Source organism: Rhamphochromis sp. 'chilingali', assembly GCF_963969265.1.
Source record: "Rhamphochromis sp. 'chilingali' genome assembly, chromosome: 21".
Taxonomy (NCBI): domain Eukaryota; kingdom Metazoa; phylum Chordata; class Actinopteri; order Cichliformes; family Cichlidae; genus Rhamphochromis; species Rhamphochromis sp. 'chilingali'.
In genome coordinates, this window is record NC_137949.1 from 12610077 (window position 1) to 12634890 (window position 24814).

Consider the following 24814-nt stretch of genomic DNA (forward strand, 5'->3'; position numbering starts at 1 on the left):
AGCTGCCAAACAATCCTTATTATGCTGGCAAAGATCTAATCAATCATGATCACTAAAGGTAACAGGCCTTGGGCTCGTTGAGTCGACCTTCAGCAGAACTTATTAAAAGATTTAAGTGAATGTGTTTCCATGTGATTCACATCATTTTTATGCTCGTCTAACCTTTCAGTGACTCCCTTTGAGCTGTGAATGAGTGCATCCCCATCTGAGTAGAGGATGAAGCTGATCAGAGATCAGTATGTGTTAGTTTGCAGTGAGTCTTCCCTTTCATGTGTTTTAAATCATATAACTCTCAGCACATTTTATTTTGAAGGCGTGGCATTGAGCGTTTTTTTGAGGGGGAGTTTTGGTAGAGAAGACCGTGTGAGAACAAAGACAGGAGCTCAGGAAGTTGAGCATTTAGTCACCAGAGCGATGGCTGGAGGGTGGAGGCTGAGCGCTGCGCTGCTGCTGAGTGAGTTTTGTTAAAGAACTTTTAAAAAAGCTTCCTGGAAGCAGAGCGTGTGTGCTCTTTATGACGAAGGGGAAAGTATTTTTATGTGGTGAATGTCCGTGTGATTGTGAGAGGAGCACGCCGAGGGTGAGATTGCGTCACTCGGTATCCAGTCAGCCTTCGACAGCTTTCACTGTCTTTACTTAAATTTACTCGAGCAGTGATCCGATCTTGTTTTACTGACAACCTCGGGAAGGTAACACTAACATGTTTCCTGTTGTGTAATCTGCACTGCAGTTATTTCCACGTGTCTGTGGCTGGATTCATCGCCGCGTCCTAAACTGACGATTATCTGTTTTTCTTTAGAGGAAGTTTAGTTTAGTGTAGCAGAGGAGGTTTCGTTCAGATTTTTACAGTTTGGTTCAGGTTGGTTTAAAGGTCTACACACACACTCACTCACTCACTCACTCACTCACGTGTGTATGTGTGTGTGTGTGCTTGTTTGACAACAGAAAACCAACACGAGTCACGAGCCAGACGAGTCACAAGATCAGGCCATATTACATCATTTCCTAGACATGACACTCCCCTGCGGGCCCACCTTTCTGTTCCAAAACTTGAACATCCGGATATTTGACTTTGTCAGTGATTTAAAAAAAAAAAGATTTTAAAGAAATTGAGCTTTGTACAGAGTGCAGGTTTCCCCAAACACTCTGAGTTATTACTGCTATAGTGACCAAGTGACCTTTTTTTATGCGACTGCGTAGCATTTTTATCAGCTGCCCCTCCTCCCACACGAGACAATGTTTACAAATGTTAACACGCCTGACAAATACACAAAGAAGGGACTCACAAGGATCAGAATGACTAACACACTGTAAGCTGACCAAAGCTAAAAGTAAACTAAAACTGATTCACTCAGGTTTAAAAATGGGTCATTCATCTCCACAGGATGTAGTTAATCTGTTAATTGTTGTTATTTAAGCTCAGCAGAGAGCTCGTCTTTGGCATCAGCTAAAAAAAACAGCTTCATAACAATAACTCTGGCCTCAGACCACAAATATAAACTTCCAAACTTTATGCAAACTGCACTCAGTACACTGTTGTATGGATTATGCAAAAACATGCGCCCTGCATAGTGTTTCTTTATTTGATATAAATCAGTTGCATGTAACTGTCTCACCTGAGCACACTCTTTGCCTCGACGGTTATATTTAAATGTACAACATGCTTAATAACGTTTGCATTTATTTATAAAGCTCACTGTAATTGGTCAGAATAAAGAAACCTCATCTTTCTGTTCCTAGGTGTGTTCGTGCAGGCTTTGAGCGGGCAGCCAGTGAAGTGCACCGTCTCCCATGATGGTGGCACGACCACGTACGCCCTCCAGACCGAGTTTTCTGACAAGGATGTGCAGAAGCCTGAGTTCTCGTGGTTTAACATCTCCGTGAGTGACCTCTCACATAAATGTTCTCTTATATATATCATAAACTTTAAAGGGTTCCATGTAATTTGTATTTATTCGGGATTTTGTCGCATGACAGGCTGATCATTTTTATTTGTTTTCATTTGCTGACTTTAGAAATACGTCCTCGCCAACCACCTCGATCAAATTGCTGTGGTGATAAGTCGCAGCTTCAACGCTCTCACTGTCAGAGCTTGCATCGAAAACCTTTTCTGTGAAGGACACGTCAACTCCAAGGTACAACCCTCCAAATATGAGAAAAAACTTTATTCCACACTGGAGGGAAAAAACTTGCCTGTGTTATCGGACGTGTTGTAGTGTGAATAGTGCTGTTTGCTCAAGAGAGGTTGAGTTTACTCTGCAAATCTGCTAATCACAAAATAAATATGCAGGGAAAACAATCCTGTCAGCAGTACTTCATCCTAATAACTGTCTCTTTTTGTTTTCCGTAGGGGAAACCTCTCGACTACACGGCCAACTGCACCAGTGAGTATCGCTGCCCCGTCCTCACATTGTGTCTGGTTTTTGTTTTCATCAATTTTGAAGTAAAATATGAATTTCTCGTGTTCTTTTGCAGCCGTCTGCCCTCCCGTAGCTTTGCCCGGAGACCAAGGTGAAAAAAACAGTCAGTATTTATGTCACTGTGTCTGTGTGTCACTAAAAGAGACGAAACTGAAATGAAACGTGATTAAATCACAGGAATGTTTGGCAGCGTCTGCATGTTTTCACACGTGATGAACAAATACAGGAAAGGGCCTCATTATTAGATAACACATATCTGTAACACCAGTTACAGTGGAGAGATCAAACTTTGTTACACTAGTACTTTTTACCCGCTCTATTTATTTATGACATCATCTTTAAATAACAGTGTTGCATGCTGTGTGACGTCCCATTCAGGCTATTTAAGAGAGGTAATAAACTCTGAGAACGTGACTGTTTTTATTAGCTGTGAATAATTTATTTGGCCTTTAATGCAATATTAAATATTATTAAATCTGTTTTCCTTCTCAGGGAACTCTCATCACTGGATCATCCCTGTCATTGTCATTGTCATAGTGATAGTGATAGCGCTTGCATGCATCATCCTGTGCTGCAGAAATGAAAATCTCAGGTAATCTTCTCCCCGTATATAAATCATACAATGACATGCTGTGTCCTCATCTGGCGTGTTCATAACTGCTGCTCTGTTTTCATTGGCAGGAGATGCCGCTGTGGGCAAACCAGAGGACTTTACATCGTCGGGAAGAAAGAAGCAGCAAAGCCAGAAATTGTGTAGAAAGAACAGATCTGAAACGATGATCTTTCCCCTTTTTTCACTTTGAAGTAGAGTGTGCATGAAAAGGTTAATCCCCACCTGTGAGTGGATGCTTTCTGTAGTTTCCCACTGCATCTACACAGTAAGTGTAGATGCAGTGGGAGTGTGGACACTTCCTCTGGACTCATCTTCAGTTTCTCTTTGTTCGTACTTTGGCACAGTTAATGACAGCACAGTGGTGGTAATGAGTGACAGAATGACACTTATGTGACTGGATGCTGGAGACTTGAGGTGCTAAACTCTAAGTCATGTGTGACCTTTTATTTTAAGCATTACTTAATGATGATAATAATAATAATAATAATAATAATAATAATAATAATAATTCATCTCTGAAGCAGTGGGCAGCCACTGGGCGCCCGGGGAGCAGCGTGTAGGGACGATACCTTGCTCAGGGGTACCTCAGGGTAGCTGTTTAGTGGATTCGAACCCTCCTGTTTTGCATTATACTTGCCAAAGCTGAACCCCAGCTCACTGATTAGTGTTACTGTAACTGTATCTGGCTACGGCCTCGATCTCGTTGTTGATTTTATTCCACTTGCCGGTTAGCTGTGAGGGATTGGTGCACAGGTGAAAAGTTCTCTGGGCTGTGGAAGCTCTCAGACTCTTTGCTGCACCAGCGAGTGCACTTTGAGGAGCCAAAAAGCATTAATACATTAATACAACCCCCCCCCCCCCCCCCCCCCCGTGTAAACCAGCTGTGGAAGCTCAGAGACTCATAATGCAGCACCAGGGCGTGCACTTTCAGTGTCCTATAGCATTACAGCACATAGTATATATAACATATAGTAATATAAAGATGAATATAGATGACTTACTATCTATATGCTACTGATATTTTATAATATGAAACTATATTATTTATATATAAATATATTATTTTTATTATTATATAACTTATAAAGATGAACATTGCGATCTTAAACTACTCGTCATGTGTCCTCTTTACGCTGTCCTTATGAAGTGTATATTTTAAGCTGTCAATCAAACATTTGTTTCTCTATCTGTTGTATTACTGTTTCTTTTTCACTCATTAAAAGCTTCTGCTCAGACTCATGAGCTCATTGTGTTTTTTGCAGCTCATGCTTGGTTTTAGTTTGTTTTTTCTTTCTTCCTGTTTTTCCTACAGGGGCTTTTTTTGGGTCTTCTATCTGGTGATATGTTCTGAGCCAATTGAAGCTGAGCAGGTGGGTTGACACATGCACAAGGAAATGATTGGTCATGTTTGTGCTGCTGCCACTTCAGAACACGATGCCTCTGCACATTTAAGCAATGACAGTCACGAGTCTTGTTCTGGGGTGGGGGCTTTTTGATGAAGCTACAGAGGAGTCCTTAAACGTTCTTCATTTTTTTTGCTGATGTAAAATTTAAAAATGTAGTTATAAAATCCAGAATGCATGCTGGTGCTGCGGGTGGCCGTGTAACTCCAACAGCATTTACTGTGTGTGTACATAACAGGAAGGAAGAGGGCAGAGGGGCTTTTCTAATTCACTGCAAGAAAAATCACTGGTGGGAGTTTCCCTGCACATGAACCTGCAGCGACACTCCAAACTCGTTGCTTGTTTATATACAGTATGTATCTTTAGCTTATATTCAGCCACAGACACAAACTGTTTGACCCAAAACATTGACTTTCACACATGCTACTCCATAACATGGTGATGTCACCGTGTTTCCCTTTCTGTGAGGTTACTGCAGGTCAGACAGCAGCTTATGTAACATTACAAGTATACAGAACACGCATGGATGTGGTGTGAGTAGTGTCAGCCAATAGGGATGAAGCCGTCTGGCAGAGCATGCCATAGTATACAGTCATCCTCACGTTGAGGTAACTAGGCCACAACCGTGTGACCTTACGTGACTGGTGTGCATTGCGGTGGAAGAAGAATTTAGAGATTTCCTGGAGCAAAGAATTTGCAGTCTCAGAACAAACCAAACCAAAACAGTCTGTCAGCTGCTGTAATCAAAGTGGTTTTAATCCTCATAGCCATATAATGAAACAGCTCGAGGTGGATAGATGTTAAAAAAATGTTATAGATATATGTAGTGGTTAATAAAAACAAAGAAAATAAAGAAGAAGAATGAGGTCAAGTTAAGTAACCGTATCGTGGGTTAGATGGTTTCCAGCCCTGTCTAGTCATGCTGAAGGGGATTTTTTTTTCTCACTCGGCTCGTATTCGTGCACTTACTTTATTGCAACGCTTCAACTGAAACATTCCTGAAATCTAAAGTGTTGCAATAAACACTTCTGTTTTTTATTATTTGCAGAATGACATTGCAAAATGTTTATATTTAAAATCTGAAACCATAATTTTGGCTCTGAGTCTGTTTCTTTGGTTTCCTCTTTCCTTGTGTTTGGGTCAAAGGTCAACCGAATCACAACAGTGTGTGTATAGCATAAACCATGTGGTTTATGATTATTTTTCTCCAAAGGACTTCTTGATTCTCTCTGCGTGGCTGATGTGAGATGACTTTAAAGTCATTTTTGGTCTTTGAGGTGTGCTTTGGTTCATTATGAACTTCTCCACAAACCGGAGGTTGGAGCGTGACTTTGAAGAAAGGAGCACTGCTCATCCTTCATTTTTTAAGCTACCCAAAAACTTTCTTCCTATTTTTTTCTCATTTCTTTTTATTGTTTTGGCGGCTGAATTTTGCTACATGACTCCCTGCAAAATCCTTTTTCTGATGTGTTATGATTTGTAACCTGTGGCTGAGAAACACCTCGGTCTTCCCCCAAAGAGTTGGAGGAAGTAGGTGGAGGAGTGAAGGGCAAGATGCGGGGCCCTGCGATGAATTAAAGGTGTGGTCTCTGTGTGGAGCTTTCAAAAGAAATCTGCAGTTCGTTTCAAGACAGAAGGACTGTGAAGACTGTGAGACACCGGCAGCGATGCTTTCAAGTGAGTAAAGAACAAAAGACTTTCAGTGTGAATAACCTGAGTGAGTCTGCTGCATTGCGTTGTTTCTGCACTCATTTAAAATGTGTTTCCTGAGTATTTTGCATTCATCGTTTTATTTGTGCCTTTTATTTGTTTTTCATGTTAGAATGAGTTCAGTTTTCCTTCAAGCACTTAAAGCTCACCTTCACTCCCAGCTTCACTGTTGCTTTGTTTTTGGGTCTTTGCTTCACTTTTTTTTGTTGAAAAAGAAGAAAGCAAAGTGGCACATTTATGCTATAAATGTGACGTTGCAGCTCATTTAAAGCTGACCAAGCATGTGTCATGACAGAAGTCAGGCACAAAGATAAGCATCGCTCTCACTGTTTGAACTTGAGCGGTGTGAGCGTTAGTGGTGTTCCTTCCTGTTTACCTGATCGATAATCAAGTCAGAGGCCGAGGAGACGTCTGCTACAGTGTGTAATGAAGTCAGTGGAGTTGATTGCTGTGACTAATTACTGTAGGCTCCACTCAGATCTGAGTGAGTGATTATTGGTCTAGAATCACCAGCTGTCAGACCTAATATGAAACCTGTCCAGACAATCCCGTATTTCTTCAAGGGAAGTGAGAATGTATCAAAAATGCCCCGACTGAAACTTTAACAGTTATTGGAGAAGAAAAAAGAAGGCGGCACAAAGACTGTCACATGAGAGCTTTTCCTATACTTAAAGAACCCAAAACACCGCTTTTAAGCTTTATCTTACCTCTAATCTGCAGAGTGTGTTTATTTTTCAAGTTTGGTATATCAGTATACCTGAGCTCGTCACTCCAGTACAGCTGTATGCACGGATTAGGACAATGTCTGTTTTTCATACAAGCATAAAGACATTAATGGCGGTTTTGAGTCTTATTAGCTTGTTTGTGTTTACCATAAATATAAAGATTAAATACCAATAAAAGCACATTTTTGTCCACAGGTAGACTTCAGCTCTCCAGCATACAGGACTTGATGTGCAATGTGTCCCACGGTGGTGGCACAGCCAAATACAACATCCAGAAGTTTGTTGATTTCATGGATGCAAACAGATCCAAGCTCGAGTTCTCCTGGATCACTGCAGACGTGAGTAGGACGACTCAGAGCAGCTTCCCATTTTAAGATGTGGTTAACACTATTATCATACATTTAAGGTCAAGCTTTATTCAAATATATCTGTAAGAACATGTGATTTTGTTGTGTGATGAACTGTTTTTTAAAATTTCTTTTTATTTTCTGACTTCAGAAAAGTGTCCTCGCAAACCACCTGGACCACGCGAAGCAGGTGATAAGTAGCAGCTGCGACACTCTCGTCACCTCAAGCTGCTACCCAAACGTTGTCTATGAAGGACATGTCGTCTTAGAGGTATATTAGAGCATAAAAGACAATCTAAGATGTGAGGGTGAAGTTTCTGTGCTTGCATGGTTTGTGGGCAAAGTGTTTTCGAAGAACAGTAAGGGCGCAGAGGCTTAGTTTAGGAGTGGGTTCGCTCGCTGAGGAAATCTGATAAACATGCTCAGAAGTATCGCAACCACATAGTAAACTGATAAACTCTCAGTTAAATTCTCAGATAAACTGAGACATCTAATTGTCTGTTTATTTTCCACAGGGGACGGTTCGAGATTACACAGCCAATTGCACAAGTTAGTCACCGTCCTCCCACATGAGCAATGTTCTGAATATTTTCTTCTCCTTTTCATATCATTTGAGCTTTTTATGACTTTTCTCTCTTTCTTTCACAGCTACCTGCCCTGCAAAAGGTCTGTTTGATGGAAAAGGTGGGACAAAAGTCTTAATCTGCATAACGTATGATTTTTAGATCAAAGTTAAAAGGAATTGGTGATTAAGATGCTGGAAATTTTCAACCACACGCATCTTCTGTTACTTGGAGTAAAATTGCTGCAGCTGCAAAACCACAGACAGCTGTCTTTCACTTTCATTCTTACAGCACAACAAAAGTCATGCATCACAGAACTAGAATTCCTAAAAAGGAAATAGTGGTTTGAGGAAACTGTTTTTGTGATTTGGTACTAGGGGAGTCCTGCTTGACTGTAATCCCTCCTTTCATGATTGCTGTCATGGTTATCCTGACAGTCCTACTGCTGGCAGGCCTCATGGTGTGCCTCGTGCGCTCTAGAAGGTATTCTTTTAATTGTGTCAGCATATAAATGCATCACAGTTACCTGACGTGTTTTAAATAGTTATTCTCTTGTCACTGAAGAAACAATGGTGCGCCCGTGATGCAAGACTCCGCACTGCAGAGGAAAGTCCGAATACCAGCTGATGTGGAGACGGGAAATCCGGAGAGCAGCGTGTAAAAGTTTCTCTGCACATGCTGGATTCAAACTTTGTGTTGATGCCTCTGCAGTATTTTATTAATGATATTCGTCCGTTATATATCTTTGTTTTTCTGTGTTTTTGTCAGGCAGTTACAGAAACACAGCAGAGTTTCCACTCAGGACCCCCAGTATAATAAATACGCTTGAATAATAAAGTCATTGTTTTAGTGCATTAATGTGTAAAAATGTGTCCACCGGGTCAGTAGATCAGAGCTGTAATGGCCCTGACAAAGGCTACTTTCATGACTTCATGGGCTATTCTGCTACTACAGGGTTACCAAGTAAGAGTATGTCATAATTTATTAGAGGATTTAAATTTTTATGAGAAACAAATCAGCAACTTAAGCTTTAAAATCAGTGGATTGAGTGAATGCTGTGTGCCTCTTTAGACTGACCTCCGCCTGCTGCAGGTACTAGAAAGAAGGAGCCTGCAGCAGTTTACAAGAAAACCCTGACAAATTTAAAGTTGCAGCACTTTATCTGTAGATGCACTTGGATCCCAATGGGAGCAGCTGAAGACATGGCTTTTCTTCACTTTTAAACTATGCATGCAGACGGTTTGATGAAGGGCTTTTATTCGGGTTTTAATGTGAAATTTACGATGGCCCAGAGAGATCAAATCCACTGGAACTTGGAGAAACATCCACAAGTAGAAACACAATCATCACATAATTGATGTGAGATTGTAGATACATGTGTGCTATTAGCTGTTTGCTCTCCGTTTGTCACTTCCACAGCTGCTCCGTCACATTATTGTCTCACTTCCTTGTTTTCCAAAGTTGCAGTGCGTTTGACCTCTCAGGGCCTCCGTGGAAAAGTTTGTAAGAAGAGACTCCTCACTAGTGAGGGTCAATTTTAAGCTGGTTTGCTTTGTAGATGAAATATATATTTAACCCAGCTGTATCGCAGTGTGATTTCCTTTTGTTTAAAATCAATAAAATCTTCTGTTTGTGATCATGATTTTGTCTTTATCGTGTGTTGTGGGTGCAACTTCTTTCTTTTTTCCACATCTTTCAGGGACAGAAGCTTTTCAGATGAGAGGGAAAATTTGGTTCAATTTTATTTTATTTATTTAGTGAAAATCACAACAACACAGCAAATCACTGGAGTTAAATATTCTGGAGTTAGGCATAAAAGTGCGCAAGAGTTACATTCCGGGAGTTTATTTTTCACCTTATACTACAGTCAGTGTTGGGGAGTACTCTAAAGCGGTGTAATATTTAGGTGTTCATTCACTGGGTGCTAAGGAGTCTAATTCAACACATTGCTGGTGTTGTTTGTCTGTCGACCGTTACAGCGCCTATCTGTGTTTCTTTCTTGGACTCCGACATGTAGGAGGTAAAAATACTTTATTTACTTTGGAATTTTCTGTGAGTGTAGTGATGTTATTTATATATATATATTCAGTTACATGGATGCACAAGTAAAATATAAAGTTAACTAACTAGCACTACATGTGTTTTCTGTATGTTATGCTGATTTGGAGATAGCAGCTAGGCTAATGCTAGTCAAAAGTTAGCTAACTTACTTATCTTACTGTATTTTAAGATACACATTTCACGTTGTCAATGAAAACGTTTATTTCTATTTCTTAATTTTAACACCAACGTTTAATTTAACGTTAGCTAACTACAGTAATATTCTGTTTAGACTCATGGTAATGGCCGTATTTAACCAAAGAGAGGTGCAGCCTGCACTGATGAGATGTTGAGGTACCATTAACATCAGTTAGTTAGTCCTGCTGCACACTGAGACATGCACACAACCCTGTCTCCAGAACTGTAAAGACAAGGACACAGCAAACATGCAGTCACATTGTCTGCTAAACCAGCCTAGCTAAATAGATTTTAAGCAATATTTAGTGTGGACAGGCTAACTCAATGTAAGACAGTGTTCGTTGATTAAGTTATACACAGTTTACATAGAGTTACCATAAACAACCTCTTCTTCTTGTGTTGTGTTTCATAGTAGTAAAGGTATTTTTTTCCATAGGTGGCCAAGATGTTGATAAAAGTAAAACACAGAGAGACAAAGAAATATGCAAAATTGGAAGAAGTCAGCTTCACAGATTTTGTGAGAGCAGGTAAGTTATGGTTTGTACTAAGTCATTAAAGAAGAAATGATAATGTTGTTATTAACTAAGTGATGATTTTACTTCAGTGCAGCAGAAGTTTCTCATACCAGAAAATGCAGCACTGAAAGTCACGGATGAGCAGGGTATAGAGGTGGATGAGGATGTCTTTCCTGAACTTGCAGCAGTCAAAGAGGTGTGTTTTGTCATCTATACAGCTGAAGGTAAGTAAATATATGCTCTGATAGATTTTGAAGGATTTGATTTGTACAGTTACTCTTAAATAAACATTTTTAATTTGTCTAATATCCTGTGGTAACAATCACAAAATGCTGTTTTCATGGCTCAACAGTAAGTTGGATTTATCACATGCATTTCAGACATCCTGGAAACACAATCATCCAAGAAGCTGCGTGACTGCTCAGACCTAACACACTATGTGACACTCACACCTTGTGGTATGTAAATTGTATATTACCATAATAAAATACAAAATAACCATCTGTTCTCCTGGGAGAAAGTATAATTTAATCAAACCGTGCAATTTACTGGCCCTGTGTGCATAAATGGTATCTTTGTTGTGTTGTGTTTTTGATTGTATATACCTTGTATTCTAATATTTTTATTTGTCACCCTCAAATTTGACTGTCCTGAAGCAACATGTGGAAGAGCCCTCCTCTCCAAGTCTAACAGATACATTGTCTGTCTCAACCACCAGCAGTCAGAGCAGTGACACAAGTGATGCCGGACTTCAAATGGTTCAGCCTCTATTGGACAGCATACATGAAAGAAATGTAGATACAGTACTTAATTGACTTATACTTGACTCTTTAGTTGCCATTACTTGAAAAAGCTTAAACACGAAGATAAAACCGATTAGAGAAAAATAATTTAATATAGTATTTCATGTAGTTTGCTCTGCAACTGTAGTGTGTAATAAGACTTGCTCTCTCTCTCTCGCTCTCTCTCTGTTTTTGTTATGCATGTTAACCATGAAACGTGTTTCCATGATCAGTGTCCTGCTTTTCAGGTAAATGAAACCATTTTTAAGAAGATACTGGTCCTAGAAAGGGAGAAAGTAAGACATTTCAAATGTTTTGATGCCCAAATGTCATATGGGTGTGATTCACAATTTTATGTTCTGTGAGAGAGTTGCATTACTTAATTTGTTGGCTTGATGGAGACTTTACAGAGTCTTCCTCACGTTAACACTGCATTACAAGAAGTGCTTATTCTGTAGTCATTTTTTTCCTTTAATTCTGTTTTTTTTTTTTTTTTCGCCCAATGTTAGGCCTTTCTGACCTCAACTGTTTAGCTGCCAATAATGGTGGATATTATGCTATTACAGTACTGTTACACAGAATGTATGTTAATCCATGCAGCATTCATATTTGAATATGTTATTTTTGATAAATAAAATCCATACATTCATAATAATCACTATTGTGTTTTTGTAGTAATTTGCACCAAAAACCTAAAACTTTTTTCAATTGATGAGTAACACTACAAAAGAGTTAATATCAAACTTAACTCTAGTTATGAGTTAAATTTTACTCTATATGGTAGTAGAAATTTCACTCCGTGAGAGTTTAGTTTTAACTCCTATAAAGAGTTGAAAAATCAACTCCCGGAAAAGAGTTACTCTAACTCTGCACTAGAGTTCATTCGATGGTCACGCATGTACACTCAAATGTAGTTAATCTGAACTCCCTGAGAGTTTATTCCAAAGACCAGAATTTGCTGTGAACAGTCATCTCCAGGCCCTTAATATTGGAAGGTAAAGATCATACAGCATATTGTACAGTAATTCAGGGAAACCCCCAACAATCTGACCACTCCCTATGCGCAAGCACTGCTTTGGGAAGATTTTCCTTCCCACTGCCAATCTAACAGGAAGAATCCTCCTGCAGAAGGGAGGGAGACAGGACAAAAGACATGCTGTGGAAGAGAGCCAGATAACTGATGATTAAATGCAGAGTGTTATATAAACACATGGTCAGAGAAAGTGAAACGCTCGGTGCATCATGGAAGTCCCCCAGCAGCGTACGTGTGTCTGCAGAAATGTACGCAGGACCTTAAACGTCAGCCCACTTCCCTTAAGCTGCAGCATGTAGGAGCGTGCACACGGATATATTTTATCTTTGGAGCCATTTGGAGCTCAATTCGGCTCTGCTACAAATTCCACCACAGTTGCCAGGAGGATGCATGCAATGATGGCTACACGTGTTTCCTTGTAGGTAACCATGTTTAATTGGAAGAACAACGATTTCAAGCATCACCCTCCTTTTAATGCATCCAGTCTGCTATTCTAACTCAGTGAGCATAACATAATGATCTCCAGCCTTGTGCTCGTCAACATTTTCACCTGAGTTGATGAGGACATTATTGAAATGATCTCAGCAGGTCCTTTTATGGCATGAAATGCTGAATGATGAAATGCAGTGGAAATTGAAATTTTGAGATTAAGTTCATTTTCATGGCAAAGAAGGATTTTGCAATTCATCTGATCACTCTTCATAACATTCTAGAGTACATGGAAATTGCTATCATAAAAACTGAAGCAGCAAAATTTGTGGAAACCAGTATTTGTGACTGTACCACAAGCTGCTGTGTGCCTTCTCTTTACTCTTTTCTTGCATTCAGAGTGAGTCCTTATGTCTCTTTCTAGAAAAGCTACCTGAACTGTAGTAACCCTCACGTCAGTTCCAAGAAGCTAGTCTGACAATACAGTGAAACAATGAAGGGGATTTTTTGCTTTCTCTGTTTTCTCTGTATTTCTGCTGATGAGCTTCTTGGAAGCTTGAAACAATGTGGGCAAGGCAGCGCTCTATTATTGCACATTACTCACAGAGTTTCTGATCCTCAACCTTGGTGCGGTCTTAACTTTTTTTTCAGCTACATCAGGTCACGAATGCTTTTAATTTTCTTTCACTCTGATTTTTTAGGGAATTTTATGTCAGCATCTGTTGAAACTGACTACATTTAGGATTAGAGATTAGTTTCTGAGGGACAGGAGTACATGCTTGTACTCGCAGAAGCGCGTGTATCACATTCAATTAGGTTTAATCCCAGCAGCCCAGTGCATAGCCATTCCTCTTGGATCACATCATCAGGACGAAACCCGCTCCCGTCCTGCTGCACCGACTCCCTCATTTTCATGGTATTGTTACTTTACATTTACATTACTCCCGCTTGCATCATCAAAAGTACGAAGTTCCGCTTAGGATTTTTAACAATAAAAGCACAAGCCTAACTTCAATGCAGCAATCTGAAACCATAAAGCACAATATTCAAATATGAGAAATAATAAACTAGCCTGAAGCTGTGTGTGTGTGTGTGTGTGTGTGTGTGTGTGTGTGTGTGTGTGTGTGCGCGCGCGCGCGCGCACAGTAGTTGAGACTACTCTTAATCGGTGCCAAACAAGCTTGCAGGAGCTGCTCCATTTGGATTGAATGCATCACTCATTGCTTTTTCAGCAGCGGTTTTAATAACTGGTCGTGTTTATTGCATTATTATAGATAAATAACATATTACTTTATGGTTTGTTATTTTTGGTTCATCTCAAACACACTCACACACTAACAGGAAATCCCCTACACTGGATTAAAAACTACACCTGGAATAAAGTGAAACTTCAATTGAAAAAAATAATTTGATTTAAAGACCAATATTAATCTTCACCCACGTCTGGGAAATAGTGAAATCTAAGCTTCTTCTTTCTAACTTTATTTTGAAAGCCTCACTTCCTGCAACGATGTGAAAAAATTAGCAAGACAGAAGTCTCCAGGAGCTGGCTGCAGGCTCATGAAAGAAGTGGAGATCACGCGCGACGAAAGATGTTTCCTGCTGCGCTCTTATGTGAGTGACCTGTTAATTAATAACGATAATTAATATCATTACTATTATTATTTTGTTGCTTGGAAACAAAGCGTGAAAGCTGCATGACAGAGAGGCAAAGATTTGGAGCGAATACATGTTCTGACTGTTGCGTCACTCTGTGAAGTAGCACTATCGGCTTTCTTTAAGGACATTTGAATATGTTATAATATAATTATTCTTCGCTGTGATTTTTACCGCTTTATTTTAAAGCTGCTGCACCGGTAGTATTTGTACTCCTACACTATTAGATTTTGTTATTTATGCAGTTCGGGGCGGTACTAGTATTCGTAGTAATTTCTGTAGTATTCTGCATGTATTCTGTATTTATTGCAGAATTAATAGTTCTGTGTTCGCCACAGATGGTTTGGTTTCATCGATTTTGTTTTGCGTGTAAACACGGTTTACATCTGCGGCGTAACTCACATATCACACTCACACATGGGGTCACCAGTCACGAGTATTAAAATTTCAGCATTACTGAGGGAATTCCCGGGAGGCGGGACGGGGCGGGCCAGGGGGTGTGGAGTAGGTTTCCTTGCTGTCACTCGTGTCGGTGCTGTTTGTGTATGTGTGTGAGTAGTGCCACTAACCACGTGACCCAGTATTTATGGGACGACACAGCATACTGAAAGTAGTTTGAGTTTCTAACGGGCAGCTTGTAGTAAGCTCACACATCCTGATCTATTCATCTCTTCCTACTGAACCAAAACATGACTGTTAAACTCAACTTTAACATCTGACACAGAAAATGAAACCGTGACCTACTTTGACCTACGTAGTCCTTGACCTCACAGCATGAGCTTTACCTTCATTGTCTCGTGCACTAAGTGCTGATAAAATATTCATGTGCATAACTGTAACATGACTTAACTTCAAACTGCATTTTGTTCCCAGGGGTGTTTGTTCAGCTTTGCAGTGCGCGTGACATGATGTGCACCGTCACTCACGCTGGCAAAAAGACTACATACAACATCTCAGACCTGTCCCCTGATATACGAAACGAGGCTTCCTGCTGCATGTTTACGTGGTCCAATGCAACCGTAAGTGTGATTAAACCAGAGCAGTTTGATCTGTCCAACATAAGCAGCTATGACATATCAACATGTGTGCAGTGAGAAGGCATTCGGATCTATTATGACTTACTTACAGTGTGATAGTCTGGCTTGTTTTAATATAATGTGGTTGAATTGTTTTCTTAATTATTTATTTAAATTCGATGACTTTAGGATTTTGTGATCGCACACCACGGGGGCCTGTTCCTGCAGCCCGTGATGAGCAGCAGCTTTGGCACACTAATCACCTCCAAATGCATCGGCAACGTTAGCTTCACAGCCACTTGCGTGATAAAGGTATGACTCTTTAAAAAATACCTTGTTATGAACTAATTAAGTCATAAAAAAAAACGTTTAAAAATGCAAACATGTGAGGGAGGAGATTTTCTGAGTTATGTTAAGCATTGTGGGGTGAACAGTGTGTTCATAGGAGGGGTTTAATCTGGAAATGATGAGATGAATATACTGTGAAAATGTCTGTGTGGGTTCTCAGTCATCCAGGTCATGGTTGTCTGTGGAGCTCAGAAAGAAAGCGAGTGGACGTCTTTAAGTTTAAAGAACTTAAAGACGTCCACTCGCTTTCTATGCTGTGAAAACAACCTTTAATCACAATCACTGTGTCTTTGTTCTTCATAGCAAAGAGCATATGATTACACAGCCAGCTGCACCCGTGAGTATCACCGTGCTAAATTTAATTAAATAAAATTTTTGTCTTTATTTGTTCAGCCCGTGTTAGAGTTTCTGTGTTCATTTATAAGTCTAATGTGATTTTCTGATGTTGTTTTACAGCCGTCTGCCCTCCACAAGCTCTGATTGATGACACAGGTAGGCATTTGATACACAGGTAGCGTGCTCAGGCCTCAGGTGCCTCGCTGTGGCTCATGTTAGCAGAGAACTGATCTTCAGCACCAGTTAGTGAGGAGATCAAACTTTGATAAACTAGTGCTAAACCCACTCTGTTTATTTATGACGTCACAGATAAATTAGAGCATTTATTTGTGGCATTATTATGACTGTAGTGCAACTGCATGCAGATTTCTCAAGACTGGTATTAAGCTCTGAGAAAATGCCTGTTTTTGTACCTTTGAACAAACTACTTGACCTTTGAGATGATGTTAGATGTTGTTGGCTGTTTGTCTTTTCAGGAGTGCCTCCTTCCCAGATCGGTGTCATTGTAGTAACTTTCATTGTCCTGCTGGTGCTCGGCCTCGTGTGCTTCCTGTGCTACAAATATAGACTTTGGAGGTATTTATCTGACTGTAACAGCTGTATTTAATGACATGCTCATCCAATATGGTCTAACTAATGCTCTGTCTTTGATAGTAAATGCTGTGGCCAGACTGGAGGCATCTACCCTCGTGTGATGTTTAAGAAGGCTCCGCAAGCAAAAGCTGATGTGGAGACAGGAGGAAGATAGAGCAGCTTCTCGGTGCACGATAAATCTATAGCCATGCTTTCTCCGTCCTTTCCCCTGCATTACTTAAGTAGCAGTATGCTTGCATTAATATTTCATCTCTGCGGGTTTGCTTTTCTATATTTTGCCGGGCGGCTTTTTGGGACAAGACAGTTACAGCATGAAATCCATGTTACAGGATATTAGAGGCTTGATGTGCCAAACTCTAATGTAAGAGTTCCTCCTTCCACACTGTTCAATTCAATTTTATTTGTATGAAAGCAAAATGACAACAACGGTTTGAGGCTCTTCTGTGGCCTCATCAATGCTAAAAAACGCTGTGACTGATGAAAGGTCATTGATTTCTTCCCACACAGACAAACCTCAGCTCAGTGTTAGAAACTGTATCCTGTTACAGCGCTGTTTCATTAATTCCACTTGCCGGTTAGCTGTGAGGGATTGGTGCACAGGTGAAAAGTTCTCTGGGCTGTGGAAGCTCTCAGACTCTTTGCTGCACCAGTGAGTGCACTTTGAGGACCCAGTAGCATGAATAAATTAACAATGACCCCCCTACTTCCAGCCAGGACCCCCATGTTAGTGTTAATGATGTAAACCAGCTGTGGAAGCTCGGAGACTCGTAATGCAGCACCAGGGCGTGCACTTTCAGTGTCCTATAGCATTACAGCACATAGTATATATGCATACAACACTATAAAGAATATTATAAATAACTTATTATCCAAATGTTGCTAATATTTTTATAATATGTTTATTATTATTTCTATTATATAAGATATATATGTTTATAATAATTATAAATACACTACCTGGGGTTGAGATGCAATAATAAAGTACAGTGTACTTGTATTGTAGTACTGGATTGCTTGTGATTATGACCAGTTATTATGAATGTTTTAGTCCTAAATAATGCATCATGAATCCTGCCTTATCAAACGTGTGTGTGTGTGTGTGTGATCAGGCTCACCAAATCATTTTTCTGTATCACGTTTCTTGTATTTGTTTTTGCTGTTGTCACAGTTTCATGTTAATTTTACAGCTAATGCACCTGCAAAGAATAAAATCACTTTGTCTAAAAGCACAAGTCATGCATTATGCAAATTTGTTGTTCCAGGTTTTATATTATAGCTCTTTGTCTGCTGCAAGTAGTCTACAAGTAACTGTATATAATTTTAACTAGGTAGTACATGAATAAGTACTGCTTAACTGCAGGTATTTTACAGGAAAGGAGTCCCACAAACTTCTGTAAGTAAATTTAAATAGTCCATAATATCAATGAATTAAGTAATTTTAAGTACCACATAGTCTCTTAGTAATTTCCCCATCTTACACTATAAGTATGCTGTACTTTTTAGGGGACTTGCCATATTATTGTCAGGCTTGAGTCAAGTGAGAAGCTCCTTCAAAATAGGGAATTTATTTGCAATGATAGCAAAAACAATTCTACAGTAGTGATACATCCCAATCCCAGGTGCCAGTGGTACTTCTTCCACTCCACTTCAGCTCACTCAGTATTTATAATTGCTCACCACACACAGGTGAGTTTCGTTGCAGGTAACAAAAAGAACCTCAATCACTAGAGCCAGGTTTCACTGAATGCAGTCATTCAACAGTCATTCCAGACAGGCTTGAGCTGGGAAACATGAAAAATGTTATGGATCTTCATATTGTGGGGCAGGATGAGACAGACAGACACAGGGTGGATCATAGATGAAGACAGGAAGTCGAGGGGCGGATTGTTCCAAATGCTAATCAATCTGTGATATATTAGCTGCTGGTGACAGTGGTTCTTCTTCTACGGTCCTTCTCCCTTACAAAAGCTCCGTCAGGGTCAAAAATATTTTTCCATTGCCTCCCTTTCATGTTTGGAAAGGCCGTAAAGGCGACTCTTAGGTGATGGAACACCAAGGAGCAGGTCTATTCCCCAATCGTCAGGGCGATGAGGAGGGAGAGAAAGAGCGAACTCTAAACACTTCTGCAAGTTCGTGATACAGAAAAGGGACTGAGGACAGATCAGGTAACTCGACCAGAAATGACCGGGTTAAACTGGAACAGAGAGATCTGTGGTTCTTACACAGTTTTGCCCAGTCTATATTTGGATTGTGTGTGCTCAACCAGGGTGCTTCGTGCATCAAACATGAACTAACTAATCTTTCCACATTTTCACCAGACAGGGACAATGACATGGACTGAGTGTGATGTGTGATATCCAGGAAATGGGGACCATTCAAAGCAGAAACTTGTCCCTGTTCAGGAAGGGTGACAAGTGGGATGTTAAGCTCTTTTGCTAGCACTTGATCAATAAAGCTCTGTTCAGCCTAGGAGTCTCTTAAGGTTTTCAAACAGTGAGTGAGAGCATTAATGATGAATGTGGCTGAAACCATGAGTCTTGGTGGGGAGGAGTTATCATTCATCTTGCCTGCCAGTCTCCCCACACTTACACCCGATCTTTTGTTCGCACAGGGCAGGTGCCAACAAAACGTCCCTTCTTCAGAAGGTGAGAGGTGCACAGGCTGTTTCTCGTTGTATTCAGACTCACCTCTCCCCCGGCTAGGCTCCTCACCACATGGAGGAGAGCCCTCCAAAGGGGTGAGGGAGTTGTAGTTGTTCACTGGGAGAAACCTTTCGTCACTCAGCCAGGATACTTTGTTTCTCTGAACAAATTTCTTCCACTGAAAACACAACCTCAAGAAGAAGATTTCCATCTTGCATCAGCATGCATCAAGACACTTCTTATATGCATATTCACCCACATGGTTATCCGACCAGATACACATGGAAACAAGAGCATAAAGTGAATTACGGAGATCCTTGGCAGCCAGCTCCTATCTTAAGTTTTCTTCTTCTTCGGTCCGGCTTTGTCAAACAAAATCCCAAAGTCTATAGAAAAACTGGCCACACTCCTCCTACCTTGCTTCAGGTGAAACATCTTATACACCGCCACGTCACAGTTGGATCCTTTGTCAAAAAGATTCTTGAATTTGCGGATAAACCCCTCAAAACAGATTCAGGTTAGTTTTGAAACCACCTGTGCCCACTTTAAAGCTCTCCTCCGTGAGAGCAGAACCATGAAAGCACTCTTAGCATTGTCTGTCTAATAAGTTATACTTTGTTGGTGGAAAATCAAGGCACATCTGATTTACCCGTAAACGTTTTGGGCGAAGGAAGCGGGCGCTCCGGATGCTCGGGAGGTGGAGGAGGTGCGTGGACAGCACAGATCAAAGAAGCACTTGTAGATAAAGAGGGAAAAGATGGCTGATTAGAGACTTCTCATTTCTGAGGGATCCAACATATCTTTTAATGCACAAATTTGTTGCACAGTGGAGGCCTGTTCTCTGGAAACATGGGGCAGAATTTGCTCATCACGGTTTAACTGGGCCTCCTGCAAAGTTCACATAGACAGAACGCGTTTAATGGGACCCGAGCCCACTGAGTCCATCTTCTTCCAGAAGATTAGATTAGGTTAGATAAAACTTTATTAATCCCTCAGGTGGGTTCCTCTGGGAAATTCAGTTTCCAGTAGCACAGCACAAACAGAAGTTGCATGTTACAGAGTTGGAACACCAAATAAAGGGGAATGACGGAGTACAAATATAAGAATAAATATAGCATATATACACATATATAAATGTCACACAGTGGAAATTTCTATTTATCTTTTATATTGGTTTTATTCTGATTTTTAATGCTTATTTATAAGTGTAGTTTTTATTTGCATGATTTTATTCTGTTTGTATTGCATGTTTTTAGTGTGTTATTTGACATTGTTTTAATCCACTGTGGAATGGCTGGGCATGGGACAATTAGCTGACAGTGATCACCTGCTGAGGCATGGGTGTGTCCACAGGTGGCCTATCAGCTGTCTAAAGACCTCTTAAAAGGAAGCTAGCTAAGCACTGGAAGACAGAGGCCCCAGATGGAAACAGGAATGCATGAAGGCCATGTGAAAAAAAAAAAAGAAAAAAAGTGCCGCATAACAAAAAGGACCACGTACTTAAGAAAGATAAGATACTTTATCATCATTATACAAGAATGTACAACGAAATAATAGTACACTGTCATGCACTGGATATGGACTTATTATGTAAGATGGGGGAATAGGTACCATATAATATAATATATTACCATATAATACTTACCAAAGTTACCATGACATTGTACTTACACAGTATAATTATGTCTTTGTTTCCTTTAAAAATCTGATATGTTACCCCCCTTAGTGTGCCTACCTTTAAGGATGTGTAAGTAAATATAATTACATTGTAATTTCAAATTCCATTTAATTACAGGTCAATTACGCCCTCAGTCGGACTCGATTATACCCGGGTCAGTTTTGTAGTAACAACTTTTTTGACATGTGAGACAACAGGTGGTGTCCCCAGGATTGACCTGGAAAGTTATTTTCCATAGACAGTAGCCTGTTGCTCAGGCTTTACTTTCTTGCTTTGGCTATTCAAAGAAAAGAAAAGGCGCGGTTAGGACGCAACCAAGTGTCACATCTATGGGGGTGGGGCAGGTGCAGGATATCCTTTGCTTGCCGAGTACATTAAATCGAGAAAGCTAAACAATGTTTCGTGGTTAATGACAGTAAACACTTTTCTTTCATTATTATGATATGAGATGTGGGAGGGGTGTACAAGCTGGTTTGGTTATTCTGGAATTACACGCCACCTACCCCTCCTGCTCCCTCACGCATAAACGGGAAATACACCTGCAGTCAGCTGGCAAAGCAGAACACGTTCAAGATGGGGATGGTGTCGGCAGCCATGGGGATAAGTGAGTAACTTCATCAGATTATTTGTTAAAGGGTTGACTGGAAACAAACAAACACTGTAACCTGTAGGGCAGAGAGGAAATTGTGTTTATGTGTTTATCAGTAATCCGCGCACCTACTCAGCTGTTTTATTCCGGTTTGTGTCACCGGCACGTCAAAACTTTTAGCCTGTAAACGCGTTCGAGTAATCGGCAGTAAATATTCATGCGAGCCCTTCCTGAAGTTTTAGTTGTTTCTTTGTGGTTTTCATTTCCGTGGCTAAAATCTCACAAAGTCTCCGAGACACGTGAGGAGTTTAAAGTCATGGCACGCGAGGGATCTTTAACACCCAACCACTCACCCGCACCCGGAAAGGAGCGCAGAGCATAGTGTGTTAATCTGATTAATGTCAATGTTGTAATCTGCAAAGTTATTCTGTTAGTTCTGAAGTTCGTTGTGTCTAAACTTCAGGTATTGTCTGTAAACGTCGAACCTCCAGAGATTCATGAAAAAGAAAATAATCCATTTTCACGTGCACAATTATATTTTTATTTTAACTTTAAAACACTTTTTGTTGTCAGGTATTTTACTTCATCTTGGTGGTGCACACAAGTGCAACGTCACTCAGCGTGATCATGAGACAACATATAACATCCCAGATCTGTCTTATGCTCAGGGTCCAAGTGATTCCAGCTGCACATTCACCTGGTCCAACGCATCTGTAAGTAAACCGTACCAGAGCAGCTTCACGTATTCTGATGTGTAACAGTTACTACCAAGTCTTAACTTCACATTAGCGCTTCCATCAATATGTATGAAAATGCAGGTTACATGGGGTTGTACTTCATTTACGTGCAGCCTGGCTTGTTGTGATAGAATGTGGAGGGTTTGTGTTTCAGCAAACCGTGGTTGCAACTCACGTTAATAAAATGGAGCCGGTGACGATGAGCAGATTTGGCAAACTTGTCTCTTCCAAATGCATCGGCAACATGATCTTCAGTGGAACCTGCGTGACTGAGGTATCACTGTTTCCATGGCCAACAGTGGTCAGCATAATTAGAAACTCTAGTTTTGATGGGGGAGGTTTAGTTAACAGCAGAAATATAAACATGCTGAAATACTTAGAATACAACAATAAAAGTATTAATTTCAAATTAATACTTTTATTGTTGTATTCTAAGTAACAGCGTGTTGTTACTTAGTGTGAACAGCGTGTTCAAATTAATAATTTGAACACGCTGTTCTGCCAACCCCCAGAAAACATTTAATCATTATCCCGGTGTCTTTATTTTTTTCTTCATAGGGGACACCAAAGGACTATATGGCCAGCTGCACTGGTGAGTATCACTAACAGACTGAACACGTTTGACGAGCATTATTCTGAATATCTCCTTCTCTTATTTGCATTCTGTCATGTTTTTCCTCCATCTTTTAAGTCTAATGTGAACATCTAATATTCTTTTACAGTCACCTGCCTGCCAGAAAAAGAAGAAACAATAGGAGACAAAGGTGAAATAAAAATATCATTTTTTTTATATAGTCCAAAGTCTCTGGATCTCTATTAGAGACAATACAGCGGGGTTACGTTAGAAGAATGTTTGGTAATTTTGATACTTGATGTTTACATGGAAATCCTAGCATCATGGATATTTACAAGAAATGGCCTCGCTGTGGAGCGTTACAGCATTTATTTGTGGCGTTATTATGACTGTAGTGCAACTGCATGCAGATTTCTCAAGACTGGTATTAAGCTCTGAGAAAATGCCTGTTTTTGTACCTTTGAACAAACTACTTGACCTTTTGAGATGATGTTAGATGTTGTTGGCTGTTTGTCTTTTCAGGAGTGCCTCCTTCCCAGATCGGTGTCATTGTAGTAGCTTTCATTGTCCTGCTGGTGCTCGGCCTCGTGTGCTTCCTGTGCTACAAATATAGACTTTGGAGGTATTTATCTGACTGTAACAGCTGTATTTAATGACATGCTCATCCAATATGGTCTAACTAATGCTCTGTCTTTGATAGTAAATGCTGTGGCCAGACTGGAGGCATCTACCCTCGTGTGATGTTTAAGAAGGCTCCGCAAGCAAAAGCTGATGTGGAGACAGGAGGAGGATAGAGCAGCTTCTCGGTGCACGATAAATCTATAGCCATGCTTTCTCCGTCCTTTCCCCTGCATTACTTAAGTAGCAGTATGCTTGCATTAATATATCATCTCTGCGGGTTTGCTTTTCTGTATTTTGCCGGGCGGCTTTTTGGGACAAGACAGTTACAGAATGAAATCCATGTTACAGGATATTAGAGGCTTGATGTGCCAAACTCTAACATAAGAGTTCCTCCTTCCACACTGTTCAATTCAATTTTATTTGTATGAAAGCAAAATGGCAACAGTAGTTTGAGGCTCTTCTGTGGCCTCATCAATGCTAAAAAACGCTGTGACTGATGAAAGGTCATTGATTTCTTCCCACACAGACAAACCTCAGCTCAGTGTTAGAAACTGTATCCTGTTACAGCGTTGATCCCAGTGTTGATTGTAATTCCACTAGCTGTGAGCGATTGGTGCACAGGTGAAAAGTTCTCTGGGAAATTGTTAATGGACTGATTCTTATATAGCGCCTTTCTACTCTCCTGGAGTACTCAAAGCGCTATGAGCTGTGGAAGCTCTCAGACTCTTTGCTGCAATAATGCTAATAATATAATATAATATAATATAATATAATATAATATAATATAATATAATATAATATAATATAATATAATATAATATAATATAATATAATATAATATAATAACAATGATCCCCCCTACTTCCAGCCAGATCCCCCATGTTAGTGTTAATGATGTAAACCAGCTGTGGAAGCTCGGAGACTCGTAATGCAGCACCAGGGCGTGCACTTTCAGTGTCCTATAGCATTACAGCACATAGTACATATGCATACAACACTATAAATAGCTTATTATCTAAATGCTGCAAATATTTTTCTAATGTGGATGTTTCTTTATTTTTGCTTACTTATTTGTACTGTTTTCTTATTATATAACGTATATGTCATTAATTTAAAGGATTCCTCCTGTAATGTGTACTCTGTACCTGCATGGCCAGTCACTGTGAGTGTTTTTGTCCCAGATTATCCTTCTTGCTCTGTTTTTTTGCTTTATGTTCCCCTATTATGCTGAAAATGGATTAAAAA

The 24814-nt window shown here is 40.1% G+C and overlaps 5 protein-coding genes across 9 annotated transcripts; all 5 read left to right on the top strand.

Annotated features, from left to right (window-relative positions):
• Positions 1 to 403: 403 nt before the first annotated feature.
• LOC308389898 (uncharacterized protein) lies at positions 404 to 4261 on the top strand. 2 transcript variants are annotated; one of them, XM_080871496.1, is made up of 7 exons: positions 404 to 454; positions 1741 to 1880; positions 2016 to 2135; positions 2351 to 2384; positions 2476 to 2523; positions 2913 to 3012; positions 3102 to 4261. In XM_080871496.1, the coding sequence occupies exons 1-7, from the start codon at positions 415 to 417 to the stop codon at positions 3175 to 3177; spliced, it is 558 nt and encodes a 185-aa protein (XP_080727622.1). In that variant the 5' UTR covers positions 404 to 414; the 3' UTR covers positions 3178 to 4261. The 2 variants fall into 2 exon arrangements, with proteins under 2 accessions (XP_080727622.1, XP_080727623.1); XM_080871497.1 differs by having other exon boundaries at positions 2476 to 2511.
• Positions 4262 to 5986: 1725 nt separating this feature from the next.
• On the top strand, positions 5987 to 9366 carry LOC308389912 (uncharacterized protein). 2 transcript variants are annotated; one of them, XM_080871516.1, is made up of 7 exons: positions 5987 to 6113; positions 7067 to 7209; positions 7370 to 7489; positions 7734 to 7767; positions 7867 to 7902; positions 8159 to 8264; positions 8346 to 9366. In XM_080871516.1, exons 1-7 carry the CDS (start codon positions 6104 to 6106, stop codon positions 8440 to 8442), a joined length of 546 nt encoding a protein of 181 aa, XP_080727642.1. In that variant the 5' UTR covers positions 5987 to 6103; the 3' UTR covers positions 8443 to 9366. The 2 variants fall into 2 exon arrangements, with proteins under 2 accessions (XP_080727642.1, XP_080727643.1); XM_080871517.1 differs by having other exon boundaries at positions 7867 to 7884.
• A 194-nt stretch (positions 9367 to 9560) lies between these two features.
• On the top strand, positions 9561 to 11401 carry LOC308389092 (uncharacterized protein). Of its 3 annotated transcripts, none has more exons than XM_080870243.1 (5): positions 9561 to 9801; positions 10456 to 10546; positions 10624 to 10758; positions 10915 to 10992; positions 11191 to 11401. In XM_080870243.1, exons 2-5 carry the CDS (start codon positions 10465 to 10467, stop codon positions 11265 to 11267), a joined length of 372 nt encoding a protein of 123 aa, XP_080726369.1. In that variant the 5' UTR covers positions 9561 to 9801; positions 10456 to 10464; the 3' UTR covers positions 11268 to 11401. The 3 variants fall into 3 exon arrangements, with proteins under 3 accessions (XP_080726369.1, XP_080726371.1, XP_080726370.1); XM_080870245.1 differs by lacking the exon at positions 9561 to 9801 and adding an exon at positions 9809 to 10175; XM_080870244.1 differs by lacking the exon at positions 9561 to 9801 and adding an exon at positions 10187 to 10345.
• Positions 11402 to 14298: 2897 nt separating this feature from the next.
• Positions 14299 to 17945, top strand: LOC308389778 (uncharacterized protein). The gene is made up of 7 exons (XM_080871304.1): positions 14299 to 14392; positions 15308 to 15453; positions 15640 to 15762; positions 16102 to 16135; positions 16255 to 16290; positions 16611 to 16710; positions 16789 to 17945. The coding sequence occupies exons 1-7, from the start codon at positions 14371 to 14373 to the stop codon at positions 16880 to 16882; spliced, it is 555 nt and encodes a 184-aa protein (XP_080727430.1). The 5' UTR covers positions 14299 to 14370; the 3' UTR covers positions 16883 to 17945.
• Positions 17946 to 21492: 3547 nt separating this feature from the next.
• LOC308390086 (uncharacterized protein) lies at positions 21493 to 24814 on the top strand. The gene is made up of 7 exons (XM_080871792.1): positions 21493 to 21652; positions 22211 to 22350; positions 22529 to 22648; positions 22933 to 22966; positions 23097 to 23138; positions 23471 to 23570; positions 23649 to 24814. The coding sequence occupies exons 1-7, from the start codon at positions 21622 to 21624 to the stop codon at positions 23740 to 23742; spliced, it is 561 nt and encodes a 186-aa protein (XP_080727918.1). The 5' UTR covers positions 21493 to 21621; the 3' UTR covers positions 23743 to 24814.

Coding starts and splice junctions, on each gene's coding strand:
- LOC308389898 (XM_080871496.1), top strand. CDS start 415: ATGGCTGGAGGGTGGAGGCTGAGCGCTGCGCTGCTGCTGA. Junction 1,881..2,015: donor TCTCGTGGTTTAACATCTCC/GTGAGTGACCTC, acceptor TGCTGACTTTAG/AAATACGTCCTCGCCAACCA. Junction 2,385..2,475: donor CTACACGGCCAACTGCACCA/GTGAGTATCGCT, acceptor GTTCTTTTGCAG/CCGTCTGCCCTCCCGTAGCT.
- LOC308389912 (XM_080871516.1), top strand. Junction 7,210..7,369: donor TCTCCTGGATCACTGCAGAC/GTGAGTAGGACG, acceptor TTCTGACTTCAG/AAAAGTGTCCTCGCAAACCA. Junction 8,265..8,345: donor TGCCTCGTGCGCTCTAGAAG/GTATTCTTTTAA, acceptor TTGTCACTGAAG/AAACAATGGTGCGCCCGTGA.
- LOC308389092 (XM_080870243.1), top strand. CDS start 10,465: ATGTTGATAAAAGTAAAACACAGAGAGACAAAGAAATATGCAAAATTG. Junction 10,759..10,914: donor TGTCATCTATACAGCTGAAG/GTAAGTAAATAT, acceptor CATGCATTTCAG/ACATCCTGGAAACACAATCA. Junction 10,993..11,190: donor TGTGACACTCACACCTTGTG/GTATGTAAATTG, acceptor ACTGTCCTGAAG/CAACATGTGGAAGAGCCCTC.
- LOC308389778 (XM_080871304.1), top strand. CDS start 14,371: ATGTTTCCTGCTGCGCTCTTAT. Junction 14,393..15,307: donor GTTTCCTGCTGCGCTCTTAT/GTGAGTGACCTG, acceptor TTTTGTTCCCAG/GGGTGTTTGTTCAGCTTTGC. Junction 16,711..16,788: donor TACAAATATAGACTTTGGAG/GTATTTATCTGA, acceptor TGTCTTTGATAG/TAAATGCTGTGGCCAGACTG.
- LOC308390086 (XM_080871792.1), top strand. CDS start 21,622: ATGGGGATGGTGTCGGCAGCCATGGGGATAA. Junction 22,351..22,528: donor TCACCTGGTCCAACGCATCT/GTAAGTAAACCG, acceptor TTTGTGTTTCAG/CAAACCGTGGTTGCAACTCA. Junction 23,139..23,470: donor AGAAACAATAGGAGACAAAG/GTGAAATAAAAA, acceptor TTGTCTTTTCAG/GAGTGCCTCCTTCCCAGATC.